Here is an 18821-nt window from a genome sequence, read left to right as displayed (position 1 = left end):
GGATGTATGGAACAGGCAAAAGAAATGAGGCAACAAAACAATGGTATTTGTCAGTCCAACACTGTTTTAGCTTTTGCTGTGGCTGAAGCTGTTTTGATTTAATTCACATTCAGGCCAATAAATTTCTTAATCTGATTGGAAAATGATTTCAGTGACATTAATGCCACTACACAAGTTTAGAGACAAACGCTAAAGGATAACCTTTATGTGAATCATTATGATGAAAGCTAACAGCTTAAGCAGTCAATAGGCAATTAAAGAGATTCTTCCTACCTGATACACAAAGCAGTTTCAGATAATGCTGAACAGTTATCACATTTAATATACAGAAATGCTGCCTGTTAAAACCAGGTATATTTTCCCGTCCTTTTTTCTTTCAGATGAGCAAATAGAAGTTGTTCTCCCCAGATAAACTTCATCTTCCTCATACCCTTACATATTAGCATTAGAAATACAGCCACCCTACAAGAAGGTATTATTCAGCACTAAACAAGGAAAATACTGAGCTAGAATATATTAATCATCTTTGAGCTAGAATATATTAATCACCTTATGTCACTATTAAAGCGTTACTGATGGAAGGACTTTTTTATTGTACTAATCAAAAGGAACACAGCATGAAGAATTGGAAAAGAAAAAATAAATAGAAGAGCTATGACACGTACCTAGCTGATCAGCCAGATGCTTCCCCTTCTCCAAAGGAACAATCCTTTCATCCTCCATGTCACATTTGTTTCCAACAAGAATCACTTGTGCATTGTCCCAGGAGTAAGTCTTGATTTGTGTGGCCCTACAGCAGAACAAGAAAGATTGTTTCCTTCCATCAGCCATGCCAAAAGACAATCATGTTTCAAGTATGAAAATAAATGCCATTAAATAAAATATCCATATTCAAAGACTGTAAGCTGGAAGACAAATGACTAAGCTTACACATAAAGCAAGGATTCATCCAATGTAATCTACAACACCATTTAATTTTATTATTCCTTAGCTTTGTGTGACAATAAAGTTCCTTATGAATTTGTAAGTGCTTTGCAGATCTTGAGATTCAGACAAAAAATTAGCAGAATAATTTTTGAAGTCGGGGGGAAGGGGGAGCATTCTAAAACGCATTCTACTTCAGCTACAGTCTGTTTGTACTAGTTCTACAACCCCTTGCAAAACATGAAAATAATTCATAATGAGAAAAAAATATCTGTTTTTCTGCAGAGTTTTGGTAACACCTTAAGAAATTGTATTTTGAGAGTCAAACGTAGACGAAAGCATCAAGTCATCTTTGCTTGAACAGGAAACTGTCATGGAGACAGAAAGGTGCATAGAAACATGGCAACAAATGCTAAAGAGAAAGAGAAATTTATCAAATTGGGAAGATGCAGGCTCAAGGTGAGGCTTTGCGAGCTAATATTTGAACCCAGCTGGATTAAGTGACACCTAATGCAGGAAACAGCAGCTGCAGTGACAGACAGCATGTATCTGACAAATGCCAACATCAATGACAAAGAGATCAAGTACACGGGAATTGAAGCAGGAGCACTGAGATGAACTTGCAGCCTCTGAAGCTCTCTGGGGCTCAGTGTGCTGAAAAAGGAGCGGAGCTGGCTGCAGACCTCAGGGATCTGACCTTACACTTAGCCTCTTTATAGTTTTTCTTTGACAAAAGAGGAGTTAAATACACACACACATGGTGCCACAGAGCGAGCAGTGAAACAGTGTTAACACAGTAGGATGTTTTCATCCATTTTTCAGGCTGGCCCAACCTATTTTATCTTCACCAAGTCAGCTCTATCTTTGAAGTCTCCCTCCTTCCCAAAGGTAATTAGGCTGTTCTGCCAGAAGAGATAGACGCCTTCCTCTTCCACCCCTCCTCCAAACACAGGTCCAGGCCCTACTCACTTCCCATTCCTTCTCCCTGCTCACCACTCCTCTCTGTACAGGACCATCATGGTTTTGGGCAAATCTACCATTTCCCAGGAAGCCAGGAAAGCCCTCAGAGTTTAACTTCTGTTTAGTTTGCTTGAACTCCCCAAACAATAAAGGCACTCGATTCCTTCGCTTTTCAATTAGCGGGAGCCTCCAGCTCTGATGTACTAATGATAAATTTTAATTAGTTTTCAGTTGCTTACTTGCCTTTGCCATGGAAGCAGACGGTCACACTGCTCCACAGATATCTGTGAAAAAGGGGTCACATCCCTGTACAACTTGCCTTTAAGCAGCAGCCTACTCAGTTTGCACTGGAAAACACAAACCCAGACCAAGCACACCGCACAAGCCCAGGCCCAAAACGCACCTTGCAAAAATGAACAAGGACTTTGTGAAACTTAAATTCTTCTTACTGTCCTGGAAACTGTCTACTGTCCCCATGTAGACAAGTCCCGTGAGAGCTACGTAATGAGTTAATATGGTATTCTGGGGTTTCTCAAGGCTCATCACAAAAGGAAATGACTTCAGAAATCAGCCAAAAGCCCAGGAAGATGAAATCTTCCCACTCTCACTCTGTAAACAATAGAGTGAACGTAAGTCTCTCTATGTTCCTTTTAAAGCACCTATAGCCAGGCTCTTCTGACTCCCATTCCTCTCTCTGGTTTGGATTCAGCCTTTCAGGGGGGTCACACGAAGACTTGCTGCCAAATCTTAGATATCTAAATGGAATTACTTGGAACGTGAAAAAGAGGAGACAAACATGTAGGATCTCCCACTGAATCTTGTTCTTGTTTTGTACAAGTTAGTGAAAATCCTCGCTCAGAACACTGCCGTTTACAGTTATTGTAAATAATAATAATAATAATAATAATAATAATAATAATAATAATAATAATAATAATAATAAAGCTTTACTTACAAAGAAGAATGTCTAAAAAATCCTGATCCTTCTCCAAAAAGTGAAAAAATTTCTAGGAGCTTTAGGAAAATAAAGCAAAAAAAAATGGCTTGTGCAATTGAGATGGTTCAACAAATATCATGGCAGTCCTGCATGTACACTAGAAAAAATATGTGACAATAATAATGTTATGCCTTATTTGTGCTGAATTCCCCAAATTAATGATAAAGCATGTTTTTTACAATTCATGCTTAGAAGAAAAATAGCCTCAGGTTCACAGTTACATGGATATATCAAAAACCTAATTTGGAGATCAGCCTTAAGGATAAATAAAGCTAGTGGTTTGTGAACCCACCTATTGCTTAAATCTAAGACAAATTTAACCTATTTTTCCCTTCCCTTCTATGAAATTGTCTAGATTATCCAAAGCTGTTCCTACAATGTTTTCCATTTACTTCACAGTAGCAAATTCTGAATATATTCTACTTTCTGTATGGTTTCAAATGATGTATAACACACTGATTTATCTACACAAAACTATCAAGGCAGCATCAAATAATAACTGTCTAACACATCTAGAAACTGAGCTGAAAGCCATAAAAGTTCATTTTAACCCATTCACTCACCCAACAGGAAAGACATCTGATTCATGAGAATGAATTGAAGACTGTGTTCGTGTATCATATCAAGAGCTTATCTAAACACCTAAGATATAAGTATGATCCTCCTTATTTAAGGGATAGAATACCTTTATTTTGTTCAGATGAAGTATTTCTGGAGTGACACACAGCAAACCAGAATCCTCTTTAGGATTTCCACTCAAAAGATGGGTGTAGACCACCCAAGGAAGAAATCCTACGGCAGACTATTTCATTTGTGGACAGGGCAGGAGGCTGTTAAAACAGTCACTGCCAAGAAGCCAGAGATAAGAGGTAAAGTCCACCACACACACATGGGGTAAGTTTTAGAGAGGATGTTAGAGCTTCGTAAAAAGGCTTGGAGAAAAATTAGGCTAGCAAACACAATTTACTATGGCAATTTCCCACCTAGAGGGAGGATATGAGCTCTAAGACACTAGAGAGGACTACAAGAGAAAATACCTCTCTCTGGTTGAGAGCTGACTTTGCACAAATCTGCCTCCCCACAACTTCAGTGTAGTGATGAAGATGGATTGCGAGATCTCTGCACACCCCTGGGAGCTAAACAAAAGTTTGCCATGGGCAAGAGCTTACTTGGAGCACTAGGTCTCTGGTTCAGCTGTTTTTTCATACTTTTGGCTTGCTTTCTGTAGGAAACTCTGCAAGAAGAGATGGTATAAGAGAAAGCAGTGAGATGGGCTGAGACTCACATTGAAAGCCTGCTTACACAGCAGCTTAAAAAACCTGACGGACCAAACGGCAGTAGGCAGGGCACCAGCAAGAAGGAACAAGCTTTAGACTGGAGAATGTCCTACTGTAAAACACTTAAACGATTACTGTGTACAACTGGAGGCACTACAAGGTTTTGCGAACGAGTAAAGACCCAGGAATTATGTTCAGGTGGGAAATTCTTACCTGCCAATGAGAACGTACTAGGATGGACAGCAGCTAACTGTCAGGGGAAGAGGCATCATTTCTATTTATTTGCTCCTCATTTTCTTGAGCTACGCTCCTAAGCTTGATTGCATTCACTTAATGAACCCAGTTCCATGATCACATGCCAGATGACTCACTCACATGCAGAAGTTTCAAAAATATTAATTTCCTTTTTAATTATTTGTAATAAATGTGCATTACAGTAAAATATCATAAAACTGTGCCTATATGCTAACTTGCCCCTAAATTGTTGGAAAATGCACTTGGTTAAATCAGTGTAAGACTACAGAAAGAAAACCCAAGAGAAGTTCACAAAAGACCTATTAAAGTATCTGTTCTATCTGAGAATGTGCACTTTTTAAAAAATTCCATTTCTACTTTCTACCCAATTTCCACATAAATACAATTTTAATATATTAATTCCAACTTCTTTTACATATCTGTCACACAGTCCATTAAATGTGCATGAATGTGGGCACCTCAGTTAAAATTATCCTTTTCTACATATTTTGTATTGAAAATATTTCAACATAAAGGTTCTTGAAATTGAAGCCCTTCCTACTTATAAAAGCTTAAATCCTTTTTCGTCATTTCCAAATATATTCATCAATTTCACAGAAATAAATTATTTGAATTAGATGAAAGCATGTCACCTAATTTGAAAATACTTATCAGTTGTTAATTTGTAGTTTATTTTTAAATTTACAGAAAGACCTTTCAATTTTTTAAGGACATTCAGCAGGCTTCATTCTGTAGCTCATTACGCAGGTCTCATCAGTAGCTTATTCAGTTTGTGTTTTTTTATGCCAGAGGAACACTAAAATTCCATCCTCGCATGCTATTTTAGAAATAACTGGGAAGATTAACAGGTTCCTCTTACTGGATTTAATTCACATTAACTGAATACTGCTGATTTATTCTCAGTATCTAGAAATGTCAGTCAATTTGCCACACCATATTGCATCTATCACAAAATGTTCAGCTTAACTGAATTCTTTATTTACTGTAGCTGGACACCAAAAAATGCATTACTAACCAGCCAGAATATCAGGACATTTAAAAGAGAGAAAATATGTGTAGGATTGATTGCTGTAATCTTTTTTTTTTCTGGAAATTTGCAGGATGTAAAAACACCTGGGATGAGTTTAGCTGATCACTTTTGCCAAGATTATTGCTGATGTAATTCCAGGTCGATGCTCCATCCCTGTTACAGAGGTCCTCCCTCCTGCTGGGACAGCAGGAAGGTGACACACCCAGGTGGGATGCAGGGGACAAGGCAGGGGCATGCTACTGATTTTATGGCCTCTGCAGCTTCCCAACTGCTGCTCCATCCTCTCACCAAGGAGAAGCACAGCAGGACTGCTAGGCCTGTTTTTATCATTAGGCACACTGCTACCTTCTCACACTTGACCTGAGGAGGGACTAGGCTCAAGGAGCTTGTTCCACTCCCGTAGCAGATACCTTCATTTTCCAGGGAGCGTAGTTCCTGACTGAAGACTAGATCCAATGCAATAGGTTTTGTTTTGAAACAATAACAATATCACCCAGTGGAAAAAAAATCCTGCATATTTGCTACCAATGTGCCAGGGACTGATACAGCAGCACCAGCAAAAGACAAAAGCTTTGGATTGCATTACTCATCCCTTCAGAAGTTTCAAAAACAACTTTGAAGTGTGGGAAAAAAAAAGTCTCGTGGCTGCATGGCCACTAGAGGACTCTGCTGGCACAGCTATGCTGGCTTGCTGCAGGTATTATTTCCACTCCTGTGGACAAGCTTCAAAGAAAGGAAATGGGCTACATGGGCTACTACTACATTTTCACCTGCCTCCACCACCATATGGCCTCAAAATCTTAAAGCTAATAGTTGGAAAGATTCCTGACGAGCCAAGTGAAATTCAGCAGTGATGGTCCACCTCTATGCTTTGGTTGACAAGTTCCTCTTAGCAAAGATACTCCGGGGCTGGAAGAGAGTCAAGTACGCAAAGCTGACCTTGGTACATTCTTTGATGGAACAGATGTTAGACCATTTCAGTACAAAACTTCACCTGTGCAAACTTTAAAATATAAGTTCATAGTAGTAGCTCATAGATATCGATTTATTTTATTTTATATTTTGCCAAAAGACCATTTAACTGAAGTATTGAATATGTATAAAAAGACTGAGGTTTGTATGAGCTCTGCCCATCTCAAAGATCTGAAGAAACACCTTAACCTTCAATATCTAGACATACTTCAGAAACATGGAAAAGCAAATAGAAGAAAAACAATTTGAAAGGTAGTCACACAAGATAAAAATGACTTAGACTTGGATTTGATAAACAAAATTCCAAACCAAAATTCCCTACAAGTTGGCTGATTTTAAGACATGAGTAAAAGTCAATGACCCTGTGCTGTCTCTTACTCTACACTGTGAATTTATTTCCAAGGATGTGCAAAATCAGCTGCTTTTAAGAGCACTACTTACAAACTATATAAAATGTAGGGAAAAAAAAAAAAAAAAACACCTGAAAGGAACTTTTCTGAGATACAGGAAGTGTATTAATAACCTGCATTTGTACAACTCCGAGGAAACCTACATAATCAAGTCAGACACCTCCTTCCAAAAAATCTCCATAGACTACCCCATTGCCAAGCCCTTCAAGTTACTTGTTTTGATAGCTGCAGTCCACCTTCTGCAACATGGTGTCGTGATACTGGAGATAAGGTGAAAGCAGAGACTACATCTTTAGATATGATGATCATGAACAGCTGCTTGAGTGGACAGTGGGAACAAGTAGTGGGCAACCTCAGAAGAAGACCAAGTTATTAGAAACAACAAACCATGTTGTTTTGGGTTTTGAGTTACAGCCTAGTTTAGGAGATACAGGAGAATGTTTGACAAAAAGCCAGACTGAGCTGGGTGCTAACAACCAGTGCCAGGTAAGGAAATTTTAAGTCACCCACCTGCTACCATCACATTCTCCAGGGGGTCACTGAGATCACTGCAAATCAATCTGTCAGACTTAGGAGATTCCATTACCCTCTGCACTGCCTTTCTGGCATGCTGGCAATGCCTATCTGCAGTATAAAGCAACGGGTAACAAGCAGGAATGACTGCAAGATACTTGAAGTCTCCAAGTCTTCCCTGTCAACACGATAGTCATAATGAGAATTGATGTCCCAATGTCAGAGAGTGTTCAGTGCCATTACAGAAAAGTCAGAGACATAATCTGGTTTCTTTGACAGTTCTTTATAGCAGGGACACCCACACCCTATTGCCCAGCTCTGAACAGACTCCAGCTGTGGGCCTGTATGAAGGAACTCCCATGTCCTATGACCCAGAGTCCCTCTGAGAGGATGCCATGGAAAAAAATGAGTTCCAGCAACAGCATCCAGCCTCCCACTTATCTGTGCTGTGCCTACAGCTGCTACCTTGCAGCAGCAGCCCTGGTGTTTTCACGCTGAGCATTGCACTGGTGAGAGAACACCTCCCATCAGCTACCACCATGGGGGCTGCAAGCATTACCTTGGCTCTTCTGGGAAGACCTCTATTCTTCCTGCTCTGTGTATGTATTTGTCCAGAAGGAAGAAGGTCTGGGCTACAGCTCCAAAATCAAATTGCAGCATGGGGTAAGACAGGGCTTTTCTTCCCAAGGAAGAAGACAGGTGGAGGGGAGACTCCAGGTTGGGAAGGAAAAGTGCACAAAAGAAACGGGAATTCACGCCTGGGTACCACTGCAGCTTTGATACTGCTATAAACTTTTTCAAGGGACTGATTTAGTGCTTTCTTTTTTCACTCTGGCTTGTTGTAACCAAAAAGTCCAGAAATCATTTTCTGGTGTTTCTGCTTTTGTACTGAATTCAGTGGAGCCAGAATAGCTTATAATAGCCGAGAATCTACATCACAGGTTAGCCGTAGGTGAAGAAAGAATATGGTGTTGTAAAGCTATGTGAAGGGTGGGAAGGCAGATGTTCTCAACAAACAGTTGTGAAGAGAGAATCACACAAAACAAACACACAAACTTAACAACAATAACTTATTTCATACCAGTCTTGCACTGCATTGAAAGAGTCTTCACTGGTGATATCATACATGAGGATGAAGCCCATAGCTCCTCGGTAGTAGGCTGTAGTGATGGTCCTGTATCTTTCTTGTCCAGCTGTATCCTGGAACAAAAAGGAATATTTAAGCTTTAAGACTCAGATTCTCAGAAACAGGACTTGTAGTTAGGTCCTATATCTAAAATAAGGCAATCCCTTTTTATTATTGTACATATGAAAGTTATCATTTGTTCTCACTGAAATGAGCTCTACTTATATCTTAGCATTAATTGGGCTTTTGCATCAATGATGATCTCTTAAATGTGTTTTGACATGTGTATTATTAAAAAAAACATAGATGTCAACCTCTCAATTGCTCTTCTCTGCCTTAGCCTCAATGCAATAACCAAATGTTAGCAGAGTTCACTGCAAGATGGCACTTCAAAGCAGAGGCAGTGGAAAACAGTCCAGCAGTGTACCTGGAAAAAGACATCTGTGGTGCAATTTAGTGTCACGGTCAGAAATACATCATTGAGATGGATGATGTGGGTGATTCAGTTCTTACCTGAGGTTAGAGACAACAATTAAAGGCTGGATGAAGTGAAAATTGTTATACAAAGTGAATTTGATATGGACTGTCCTGATCACAGTATCTGAGGGGCATATGCTAATTCAAGACTTATTTACCCTCTTCTGCAGCTTAATTCTCTTCGCCTGTGGAGCGCTGAAGAATAACTTTATCTGCAGTTTGCATTTCTATGTTCAGCCTGACAGCACAAAGGTGAAGCTCTGGCTCTGGCACGTACAACAGAGGAATTTCAAAATACTCACACCAGCTGGAAAATATGCCAACTACCATCTGCTGGATGACAACAACATTTATTCCTCGCATTTCCAGTGGTCTGCTCAAACTGGGGAATATTTCTACATCAGATCAGTAGTCCTCTAGCCAATCTGCTCCCTCTGAACCTGCCTACTGAACCGGGGACAGAAGTTACATGCTTCAAATAGGATGTAGGATGTATCTACCGTTTGAACAAAACATTTCATCCACCTTTTGGTAAAGAGCAACTGCATGAAATAGCTGCAGGGTGGCGTAGGACCTTATCTTCAAAGGGAATGCTCAGTACACGGTATTGACTGCTGGTTACTCTTACAGGTCATCAGATCTGAGATGAGCCCTGAAGTCCTCCAAAACCCCCACTTTAGAAAGCATTCGCTGCTATTAGTTTAAAATGTGATTAACAAAAACGTTCTTTCTCTAGAGAAAAAGATCCAGAAAGGACTTATTCACATAGCTACCTGGAAGAGAAAAATAAATCCATACAGAGCACTCTTCCAGGAGCATAGGGTACGTTTCTGATCAAACACACCACAATCCAGAGAAAATACATGAGGTACAATGGGAGGGAAATCCAGCTTTTAAAATCCTAGTCCATAGGTCCCATGAATGCAGCTTTATTTATTTATTTGCATGCAAGAGACAGTGTTGGCCCTTCCAGAACACACTCAAGCAAGTATATGAAAAGGGAAAACATCAATGATCACCTGTTGTTTGGCACCAGCACATCACAGAGGCTCTCTGTAGGAGCAAGGCGCTTGTAAATAAGCTCCCCGCAGCTTGCTTAAAAGGCTCAGCCTATTGCACTGCCATGAGACTATCCACAGCTCTAACACAAAGTCAATCTCCCAGGGCAGAGATTATGCAGCATGAATGTTGCTGGGTCTCCACCACATCCCTGGAAAGATGAAGAGATTTTTCACTGGGACTTGTGTGCTTCTTTCAGGGCAGGGTAGCCCACTGGCTGACCATATTGAGGCATTATGGCTAAGAAATATTTCTCTGATTCCCTCCTGACAAGAAGCACCAGAGTGAGGTAGACACCACCTTGCAGCCTGAGCCATTTCTTCTCCTGCCCTTGATAAATCCATCACAGAGCTCTCCTGCTCACTGACACTGCACCCTCACTTAGCTGCCAAGCAGCTAAACCAGCTGGGTCATCTGGCTCCTGCCTGTGCTCCTTCAGGTGGGAAGGGTCTCTGAGCAATATTTTCACTCTGTTAATAAGGAGAGACATGATAGTTGCTTTATTTTAGCCTGATTTCCTGAGGACACAAGGTTTATAAAACCACTGGTCTCCACACACGTATGTGTTTATGCTTATTCTAACTCTGGAAATTACGAATGCATTTCAAGTCAAATCTGATCAAAAGTCAATCTTGGAGGTATGCTCTTACAAATGGTATAAAAATAGCTGGAATGGAGAGGAGAGACATTAAGCACACACTAAGCTCAAGTGCAGTGCTTATCTTTCTCAGACACAAAAGGATCCACAGGAGAGGTTTTCTTCATGCCTCATTAGGACAAAACACCTCTCTCTTTAGGAGAAAGACCTAAATCAGTATAAATAACTTCTCAGATACTACAAAGGATGAAAAAAAAATAAAATAAAATCCAAGAGTAGTCAGGCTTCTTTAATTCACATGCTCACAGAGTTACTGTTTGCTGGTTCTACCTCCCAATTCTCACCTCATGTTTTCTGTTTAAATATCCCCTTTTTGGCTTAGGGCAGGAGATTGATCAAGCAGTAGGAAACCACAAGCAGCATTGTTCAGCTACACACAGAATAATTTGGAAAGAAACAGTTCAACAACGGCTTGGAGCAAGGAGTCAGCTCTGAGGAGGTCCTGGGAAGCCTGAAGGGACGAGGGACCCTCCAAACCAGGCGCTGGCACAAGCTCAGTGCCTGTGTTCATGGAGGAACTTCACTCAGCCCAGACTTCATCTGCGTGACAGGGAGGCTGTGGGGCTGCCTGAAGACTGTCAAGTTTGGTAATTCTAGATTGCTGGGTTTTGTATCCCCCCATGAAACCCGGTGGCCCTGATGTGTACCTCAGTGAGAGGTGGGGACGGGGCAGCAGGGGGCACAGAGCCCCGGGGGGCTGCAGGCATTTGCTCAGTGACAGCCTGCTCTGGGTGGGCATGGCACTGCCCTCGTTAGGAAGGCAATTTGCACGTTCATTAGTGTATACTTTGGTGCCTACCTCCTCGGGTTATCTGGGAAGAGGGAGGCCAAAACCAAGCATCCTATATTTCATGATACGTAAAGTTTCTTCACAGCCTTGCCTGGGGCGGCCTGAAGCAGAGCTGCCACTCATCTCTACATGACACTGGGGTTCCCAGCTCTGGCTTACTGCACAGGAACAGAGCACCTTTTCTCCCCATAAAGGTTTTTAGTCACATGTCTCCAAAGCCCTTTGAATCTCCTAGTATCACCCTAACATCAATTTTTTCCTCAGGTTATGTTAGATTCTTAGACAGCTCTAAAAGGACTTAATTTCCCTGTCTCACACTCTGTTTTACGCTGTCTTTGTGTGAACTACCCCCACCCCCCCAAACACACACACAGATTTTTAAACAGAAATGAAAGAAAACAAACTGCAGAATCTGAGCTCTATTTCTTCAGCTCATACACTAACCACCCTTACATCTGTTTAAAACACCACGAGCCACAGGTAATTAGGCGTTTCAGTTTTGCGTACGAGACATTTATCTAATGAAGGAGAGAAATAACTGACGCAGATTGCTTTTTTTTTTTTTTTTTTCCACCCCTCAAGTTGTTTGCAAGATTTCCAGGTAGAACACAAACTCATTAGAGGACCAGAAAAGCAAGCAGACAAGGCACAGGCGGGGACGAGCAGAAACCTGCTGCAACTCTAATTAACAGTCTAGCCAAATGCCTAGGAAGAAGAGCCTGAGCCTTCAGCATCCAGAAGCCTGCCTGGCTCTCCCTGATGAGGAATCAGATAGCTTAGTTATAGCCAAGCACAGAAGGGCCTCTGTGAGGTATATTTACGCTAATGTGCTAACAAGTCTGTTCTTTTGGAGCTTACATATGTGCCTGTCCTTGATATAAACAATTAAACAAACCCCGCAAGACCATTAGTTGGGAGCTTGAATCAAAAAAATGGAAGGTTTCGCATTAATGAGTGATCAAAATTCAGTGTTTATCACAGGAAAAAAAGATCTAAATGCATCTGCATCATGTGCAGATGCCCTCTGCTCACAAGGTCCATCACCTAAACATTCAGATGAGCACAACCATCTTTTTGTTGTTTACTCGGCTGTCTCAACAGAAACAGCAAGGAACTTGCAGAGGAAACAGACTTGAATTTTTAAAGCCCCATAGATGATCTTTGCTGCTGGTCTGAAAAGTCAGAATCCCTACCATTGCTCTTCTAATGAAGATTTTCCAGCCACAAGTCCTTTGTACAAAATAAAATGTCACCAAAAGTTCTCATCTGCACCAGATTTAATCCCCTCAGCACCGTGACTTTTCCAGCAGTGTACGTGACAGTCTTTATAACAAATAAACCTTGCATTTCTTTGAAGGATTTGTTGTTGTTGTTTTTCAAAGAATAATAATACCTAAGAACAGAAGCTACCTGTTGTCCAGCTGGATGGCAACAACTGCAAACTGCACGTACGGCAATCCACTGCTGCTATGTACTTAACACCTTCCTTGCGTAGGCTGCTGAGAGACTCAGAGCAGAGGCTTGTATCTACCTCAGTCACCAGCACCAAGCACAACTGCCAAAGGCTATTCCTATAGCTTTTAGGTATAGCGTTCTGCACCTTGTTCCAAGTCTGGTCAGCCTTGGAGACAGGGTAATCGACTTCATGACCCAGTGTTTATAGGGGCAGCCAGTTGTTAGACATCAAAATGCTAGGAGATACCTGTCTCCCTGCCACCAGGGCTCAGCTCTCGGCAAGACTGTGTACCTCAGCTCTTTTTCTCCACAAGACAGGTAACCCAAATAAGCAAGAAAAAGGCACCTCTTGCAGGCAGAGGGCTGTTTGTCCTGCTTCAGGGCAATCTGGGGCTCCTACTCAACCCATTTATGTCCATAACCTGTTTACTTTCCTTTCCACATGGATGAGGAAACATCTGTGCTCATGTGAAGCCTTCTCAGTTCCATGTCAGCATCACTGCTGTGAAAAAATAGTGCTGCTCTGCATCTATAACCTCTGCTGCTCTCTTCCCAGCTGCAGACAGATCCCTCAGGCTGTGGGTGCAGCCTTCTCTGCTGCTGCCCTGTCCTTCCTTCCTCACTCTTAGTTAGCTGCTCAAATCTAGGGAATCAACCAGCATTTCCTCACTTTTCTGGACTGCTGCAACGTGAAGTGTTAAATTTCTCGTGACCTCCAGCAGTTCTAGTTGGTTTGTTCGATATTATTGATGCCTGCTGCGAGATGGCCAGTATGCTCCAGTCCGACCTCTTGCATCTCAGCAGGCATGTATGTGTCAGCCTGCGTGCTTTGGGGCCGAGACTTCCTCAGCTGAGTGTTTGCCTAATGCTCAGTGTGGTGCTCTGCCATCAGACCTCCTGCACACTACATGAACATGCACGTATTTCCTCCGCAAAAGTGGACTTTTGACTGAAAGCCACCAAGAATCAGCTAAACAGAAGTCACTTGGAGTAGGAGGGAAAAAATCTACCGAGAATCACACAGGTGAGTGAAGAGAGTGACCTGTGGCAGACTAGTATGTGACATTAATGAGGAAATGCTAATGTTGAGCTTACTGTTCCTGCTGGCAGCTAGAAATAGGAACAAACAGACAAGCAAGATGAGTCACTGGTTAAGACATGGAAAAGATGTGATGTCATGAAAAGTCTGTGAAGTTTCAGTTGCTGCCAGGAGCAAAATAACACCTGGTTCCTTCAGAGCTCCACTCTGATTAAAATGCTCCAGTTCAATGGATCATATTGAGCATGTTTTTTTCCTCTCTTGCTATTGAGTGCTCCCATTGCGCAGGAGTCACTGGAACCTACTCAGACACATTTAGATACCTTGAGAGCCAGTTCCTTTTGAGCAATATTAGCAATGTGCAGCAAAATGGTTTTTTGCCAGAAAAAAAGCAACACACGCACAAAATCCCTGTACTTTATATAAAAGGTTCTAACCCTGCAAAGTGTTTTTTAAGCATTGCCCCTTCTTCACTTTAAATGGAAGTAAAATGAGAAGCCTTGGAAAATCTCAGTACCACCAGTTGCAAACACTTCACTCTCCCATCCTATTATGCTTGGGCTGTACAGCAGCTGCTGCCACCCTGTTTTCTATAGTGTTCCCACACAACTGCTTCCACCATGGAGATGGAGGGTTCATGACAATCAGAGACTTTCAATACAAGCACAGCCTACAACAGCTCACCACCACCTAGTCAGTCCTCAAGGACCTCAATCCTGACCCCTTCCACTTCTGAAGTCGTGCTCTGCGGGGTACAAACTTGGTGGCTGGGCGTCCCTCCAGGTGAGGCTCTGCACCTACCAACTGCTTTTCTCATTAAAGTACTTCTGCAAACTCAGCTGATGGACAAAGAGAAAAAGTTAGCACAGGTTGACTTCACCAACCATTACAGCAGCCTGGGGGATTGGAAACCCCCATCAGTTTGAACTTGCTCATCAGCTCCACACCATTTAGGACAAAAAGTGAATAACTGAAAATGCAGAGGGGTGAATTTTCTCAGCAAAATGTAACTTCCAAACTGGACTCAAACCAAGGTACTGTGATTAACTCTCCTGCTCATGACCTACTAATAAGTAAGAGAAAAATACTTCCATTTTCCTGGGTGCCTTCAGATTCTAGTAAAGATTAGGGGCAGTTGCTCTTCCTGATTTGTTAAGTACAAAGGAGGACTGAAATTGGGCTGTTTACTTATGAACATTATCTGCTCTTCTAATCTTTTTATAGGTTGAGTTTCTCTGTTAGAAGATTTAAAAGATTCTGGCTGCAAAAAAAAGAGGAATTACATGAAAAGGTACACCTAGAGATTAAGCTCATTGCATGCATTTCTTAATTCTTATGAAACTGAAGAGTTCTATGTTTCATAAGCAAAGGATTAATATGAAGATCATTCTGGTATTTTTTGATTTTTCCAGTTACCTTGACAGAAAAATAAGTAAGTGCCGAGAATAAAAATACGTAGCATCTATACCATGTACCTATTCCCAACTTCCACTCTTCTAACTGCAAATAAACAATACAAGGTAACAGCAAACAAAATTCAAATGCATCACATCTCTTAAAAGACCATCCACTGAGGGCAAGTGAGAAAATCATCACTGATGCAATGAAAAATATTTAAGTAGTAAGAGTCTAGAATAAGAAGCATTTTTGGCACTGAATGCAATTTTATATAAGAACAGTTTGCCTCTTTTGCATGACCTTTCTAGTTGTTCCACATATATTAATTCTGTTAATCAACCACTGTAAGAACAGCTGTACGACCCTGAAATGTCTGAGCTATGTTAGCCACTATAAGGGCATTAATTACAGCTACAGGTGTTGGAAAGCAGATAAATCACTCACAGGCAGAGTACCTCAGAAGCAGCACTACATTACTGTGAACAAGCAAGCCTGGACACCCTAGCTGGGACTTCAGCGCACTGGATAGATGCGGGCTGGTCCAACTCCCACTGTTTGGGTCATGACTGCTGTCTGCTAAACCATGGAGATAAACAACTGAAAGGAAAATTGCAATGCGTTATACGTTATAAATCAACTGACAAAAGAACAAATGCAAAATTTGTGAGGAGGAAGTTAAATGATCTGTGATACAAATCTGGCTAAATTCAGTAATCTGGTTCTTTGATCTGGAAAGTAACAGGAGCAGGTGAAGGGAATTAGCGTTATCCTGCTATCAGCCTCCCTCCCCCTCAAACCCACGCAAGCAGAACAGAGCAAATCCCAGCCAGGAGAGCAGCAGAACGAGACCCAGACTTCCTGGAGCCTATTTCTAGGTGATCAAATGTCATGGTAACCAGCAGGAGAGGCAGCGACAGGGGCTGCTCGGGTCTGCGCGAGGCCGGGCAGCAGCTCCCGGCTCACATCACGGTGGTACCCAGCCCTTGCTGCTGCTGCCTGCATCCCTTGCTGCATGGCTCCAGGCAAGGCCTTCGGTTCACTCATTTCCAAAGTAAATATTTATGTGCAAAGGTGTTCATGTAGCTTAATGGCTGTACGCCTGGAGAGCTGTTTGTACCCCTAACGGTAAGGAAACTTAGTTTAGTATTCTGCTGTGAGCATCACTCCAAGGAAATGTTCCTATCTACAAGAGATTTCAGAATATTTGGTAGTGCATTAAGGCTAAATCTGGGCCTCACACTTTACATCCTCCCCCTCCAGTACATATTATGTCAAGGGTGTCAACTCTAAAATAAATGCTCCAAAATTCTGGGCAAAACCTGCTTTAGGTGGCTCTGCTCGAGCAGGCGGTCGGACCAGACAACCTCCAGAGGTCCCTTCCCACCTCAGCCATGCTACAACTCTGTGATTTTGGTTAAATCTTTATGACTTTTGTCAGATTAGAAGATCAAACTAAATGATGGCTAGGGGCAACAAAGCATACATTGAATTAAAGGGCAGCAGCAAGAAGAAAATAGCCAATGACTGTTTACATTAGGAACCACATAAAATATTCTTTGAAACCCTTACGTTGTTTTTCAAGACTTGGTGGAAATTAAGAATTGATCAGGCAATTTCCAGTGTATTATCTTCCAAATTAGAAAAAAAAAAAAAAAAAAAAAAAAGAGCAGATTAGTTATAGCTCAAAATTTTTGCAGGGATGGGAGTTTCACTTAAAATTGTACTGAGAAATAATTCAAATAGTTTGCAGTCGAAGGTGGGACATCTGTCCAGAACCCTGCCACAACAGGACAAAGGTGCTGTGAAAACACCAGAACCAGGAGCCCACTGAAGGGGACAAGAGTTCTCCCCCAGTTTTCCCCAGTACAGGGTCTTTGACAGGACAGGACCAGAGGTAAACTGCCCCCCACGTTACTCATTACATAACAGCACACTGCCAAATAAATGTGCCCAGGGACAGCAGCTGCCCACCCCAAGCACTGAGGGAATCATTTCTAGTTCTCTGAATGCTGTTCTCTGAGGCATTTGTATCAGGAACACAGAAGGTCTACCAAACTTAGGATTTTGTCCATGTTTCTACGATCTTTCTGAAGCCCCACTGCTGAATTCAGGTCAGCATTAAATGAAATTATAAAAGCATTTAAGGTTTTAGCACTCAAGAAAGTGGAGTAAAAGCTTAAAGACAGCAAAACCCAAAAGCAATCTGAAGCACATAAACCAGAAGGTAAATAAAAAGGAACAAATGCCTGCATCTCACTTCAGTGAAAGTTTGAAGTATGGTTTCCAAATATTGGAATTTAGAAATGACATAGATCCCACTAGCTCATAAGTTCACAATTGTTAGAGATGTGCACATGCTCTGAAAAGCCATGCAAAAAATAAATCTGATACAGTTCTCATTGGTGAAATGAAAGGGGTTTTGCTTAAATTCACAAACATTTCAAGAAAGCCAATCAAATGGAATTTGAAACTCTGCATGTAAATTCAGATCTCTGCTGAGAGTAGAAAGGAAAATTTTCATCTAAAGGACAGCTGTTGTGGAGTAGTTGAATTCTAAGCCTCCATTTTTTGATGCTTACAAGTACTTTGTTAACCACAACAGCACATGCACGATGCTGCTCAGTAACAGCACAAGACAAAGAAAATCTGCTACCATTTACCATAATGTTTTCTATTTTAACCACAAAGTCCAGATGTTGAACTGCAGATGGCTGTGCTGTGCTCCTGAGGCAGTTCAGCGAGCAGCTGTGAGGTCCCTCTGGGGCTGCCACACGCTTACAATGCCTATGGGTTTCTCGGTCTGCTGTCTTTTTTGCAGGCTATTTTAAGTTCGTCCACCTTTGTGCTTGACGCTGACTCCTCCTTTCCATTTGGAAAGAAGGTCATGAGCAAATACTTCTTGATATCTGTGTGGGATTCTTTTCTGTGTGATAATTTTACTGGGTACTAATCACTTCATCACCTCTTGGTGCTCCTGTGGGTATCCCCACAACACCCCCCTGCTCTCTCCAGGCCACGTGCTGCTGCCTAGCCTTTAGCCAGAGAACACACTGAATGCCTGAATGGCTCCAATTTTACTAATGAAAAGCACATCTTTGTATCTACCTTTCTAGAAAGACAGAAGAAAACCACAACAGATTTCCCAACTGAAGAAAACGTTTTGTTGGCATCATAAAAAAGCACATGACTAATTTATATAGGTAACTCTAATTTATCCAAATAAAATTCTACGCCAGTTCCAGTCCTTGCCCAGCCAGTCCCAGCCTATCAAGAACTGCTCCTCCCTGCTCTAAGATCATAAGGGACTACATTCAGATTTTCCCTGCCACAATTACCTATTTGAAATGTTTCAATTGCTTTCTTCATGAACTGTTTAGAAAACTGAGTTTTAGCAGCACTTCCTGGCAGGCATCACACCGTATTCCTTCTAAGGATACTGCACATAAGCCCTTTTATGAGCAAGTCAAAACAAAATCCATTC

At 41.6% G+C, this 18821-nt stretch overlaps 1 protein-coding gene across 1 annotated transcript in view; it reads right to left on the bottom strand.

Moving 5' to 3' along the window:
* Positions 1 to 18821, bottom strand: part of RAB3B (RAB3B, member RAS oncogene family) — a 57680-nt gene that overhangs the window by 2656 nt on the left and 36203 nt on the right. Inside the window, exons 3-4 of the mRNA XM_084291269.1 lie at positions 8420 to 8538; positions 666 to 790 (exon numbers count right to left, since the gene is read on the bottom strand). Of these exons, the coding sequence (XP_084147395.1) occupies positions 666 to 790; positions 8420 to 8538 (244 nt within the window). The remainder of the gene's footprint in view (positions 1 to 665; positions 791 to 8419; positions 8539 to 18821) is intronic.

Source organism: Netta rufina (genome assembly GCF_964035555.1).
Source record: "Netta rufina genome assembly, chromosome: 8".
NCBI classification, from domain to species: Eukaryota; Metazoa; Chordata; class Aves; order Anseriformes; family Anatidae; genus Netta; species Netta rufina.
The sequence above is the reverse complement of the archived record's forward strand: the minus strand, read 5'-3'. Positions and strand labels throughout refer to the sequence as shown.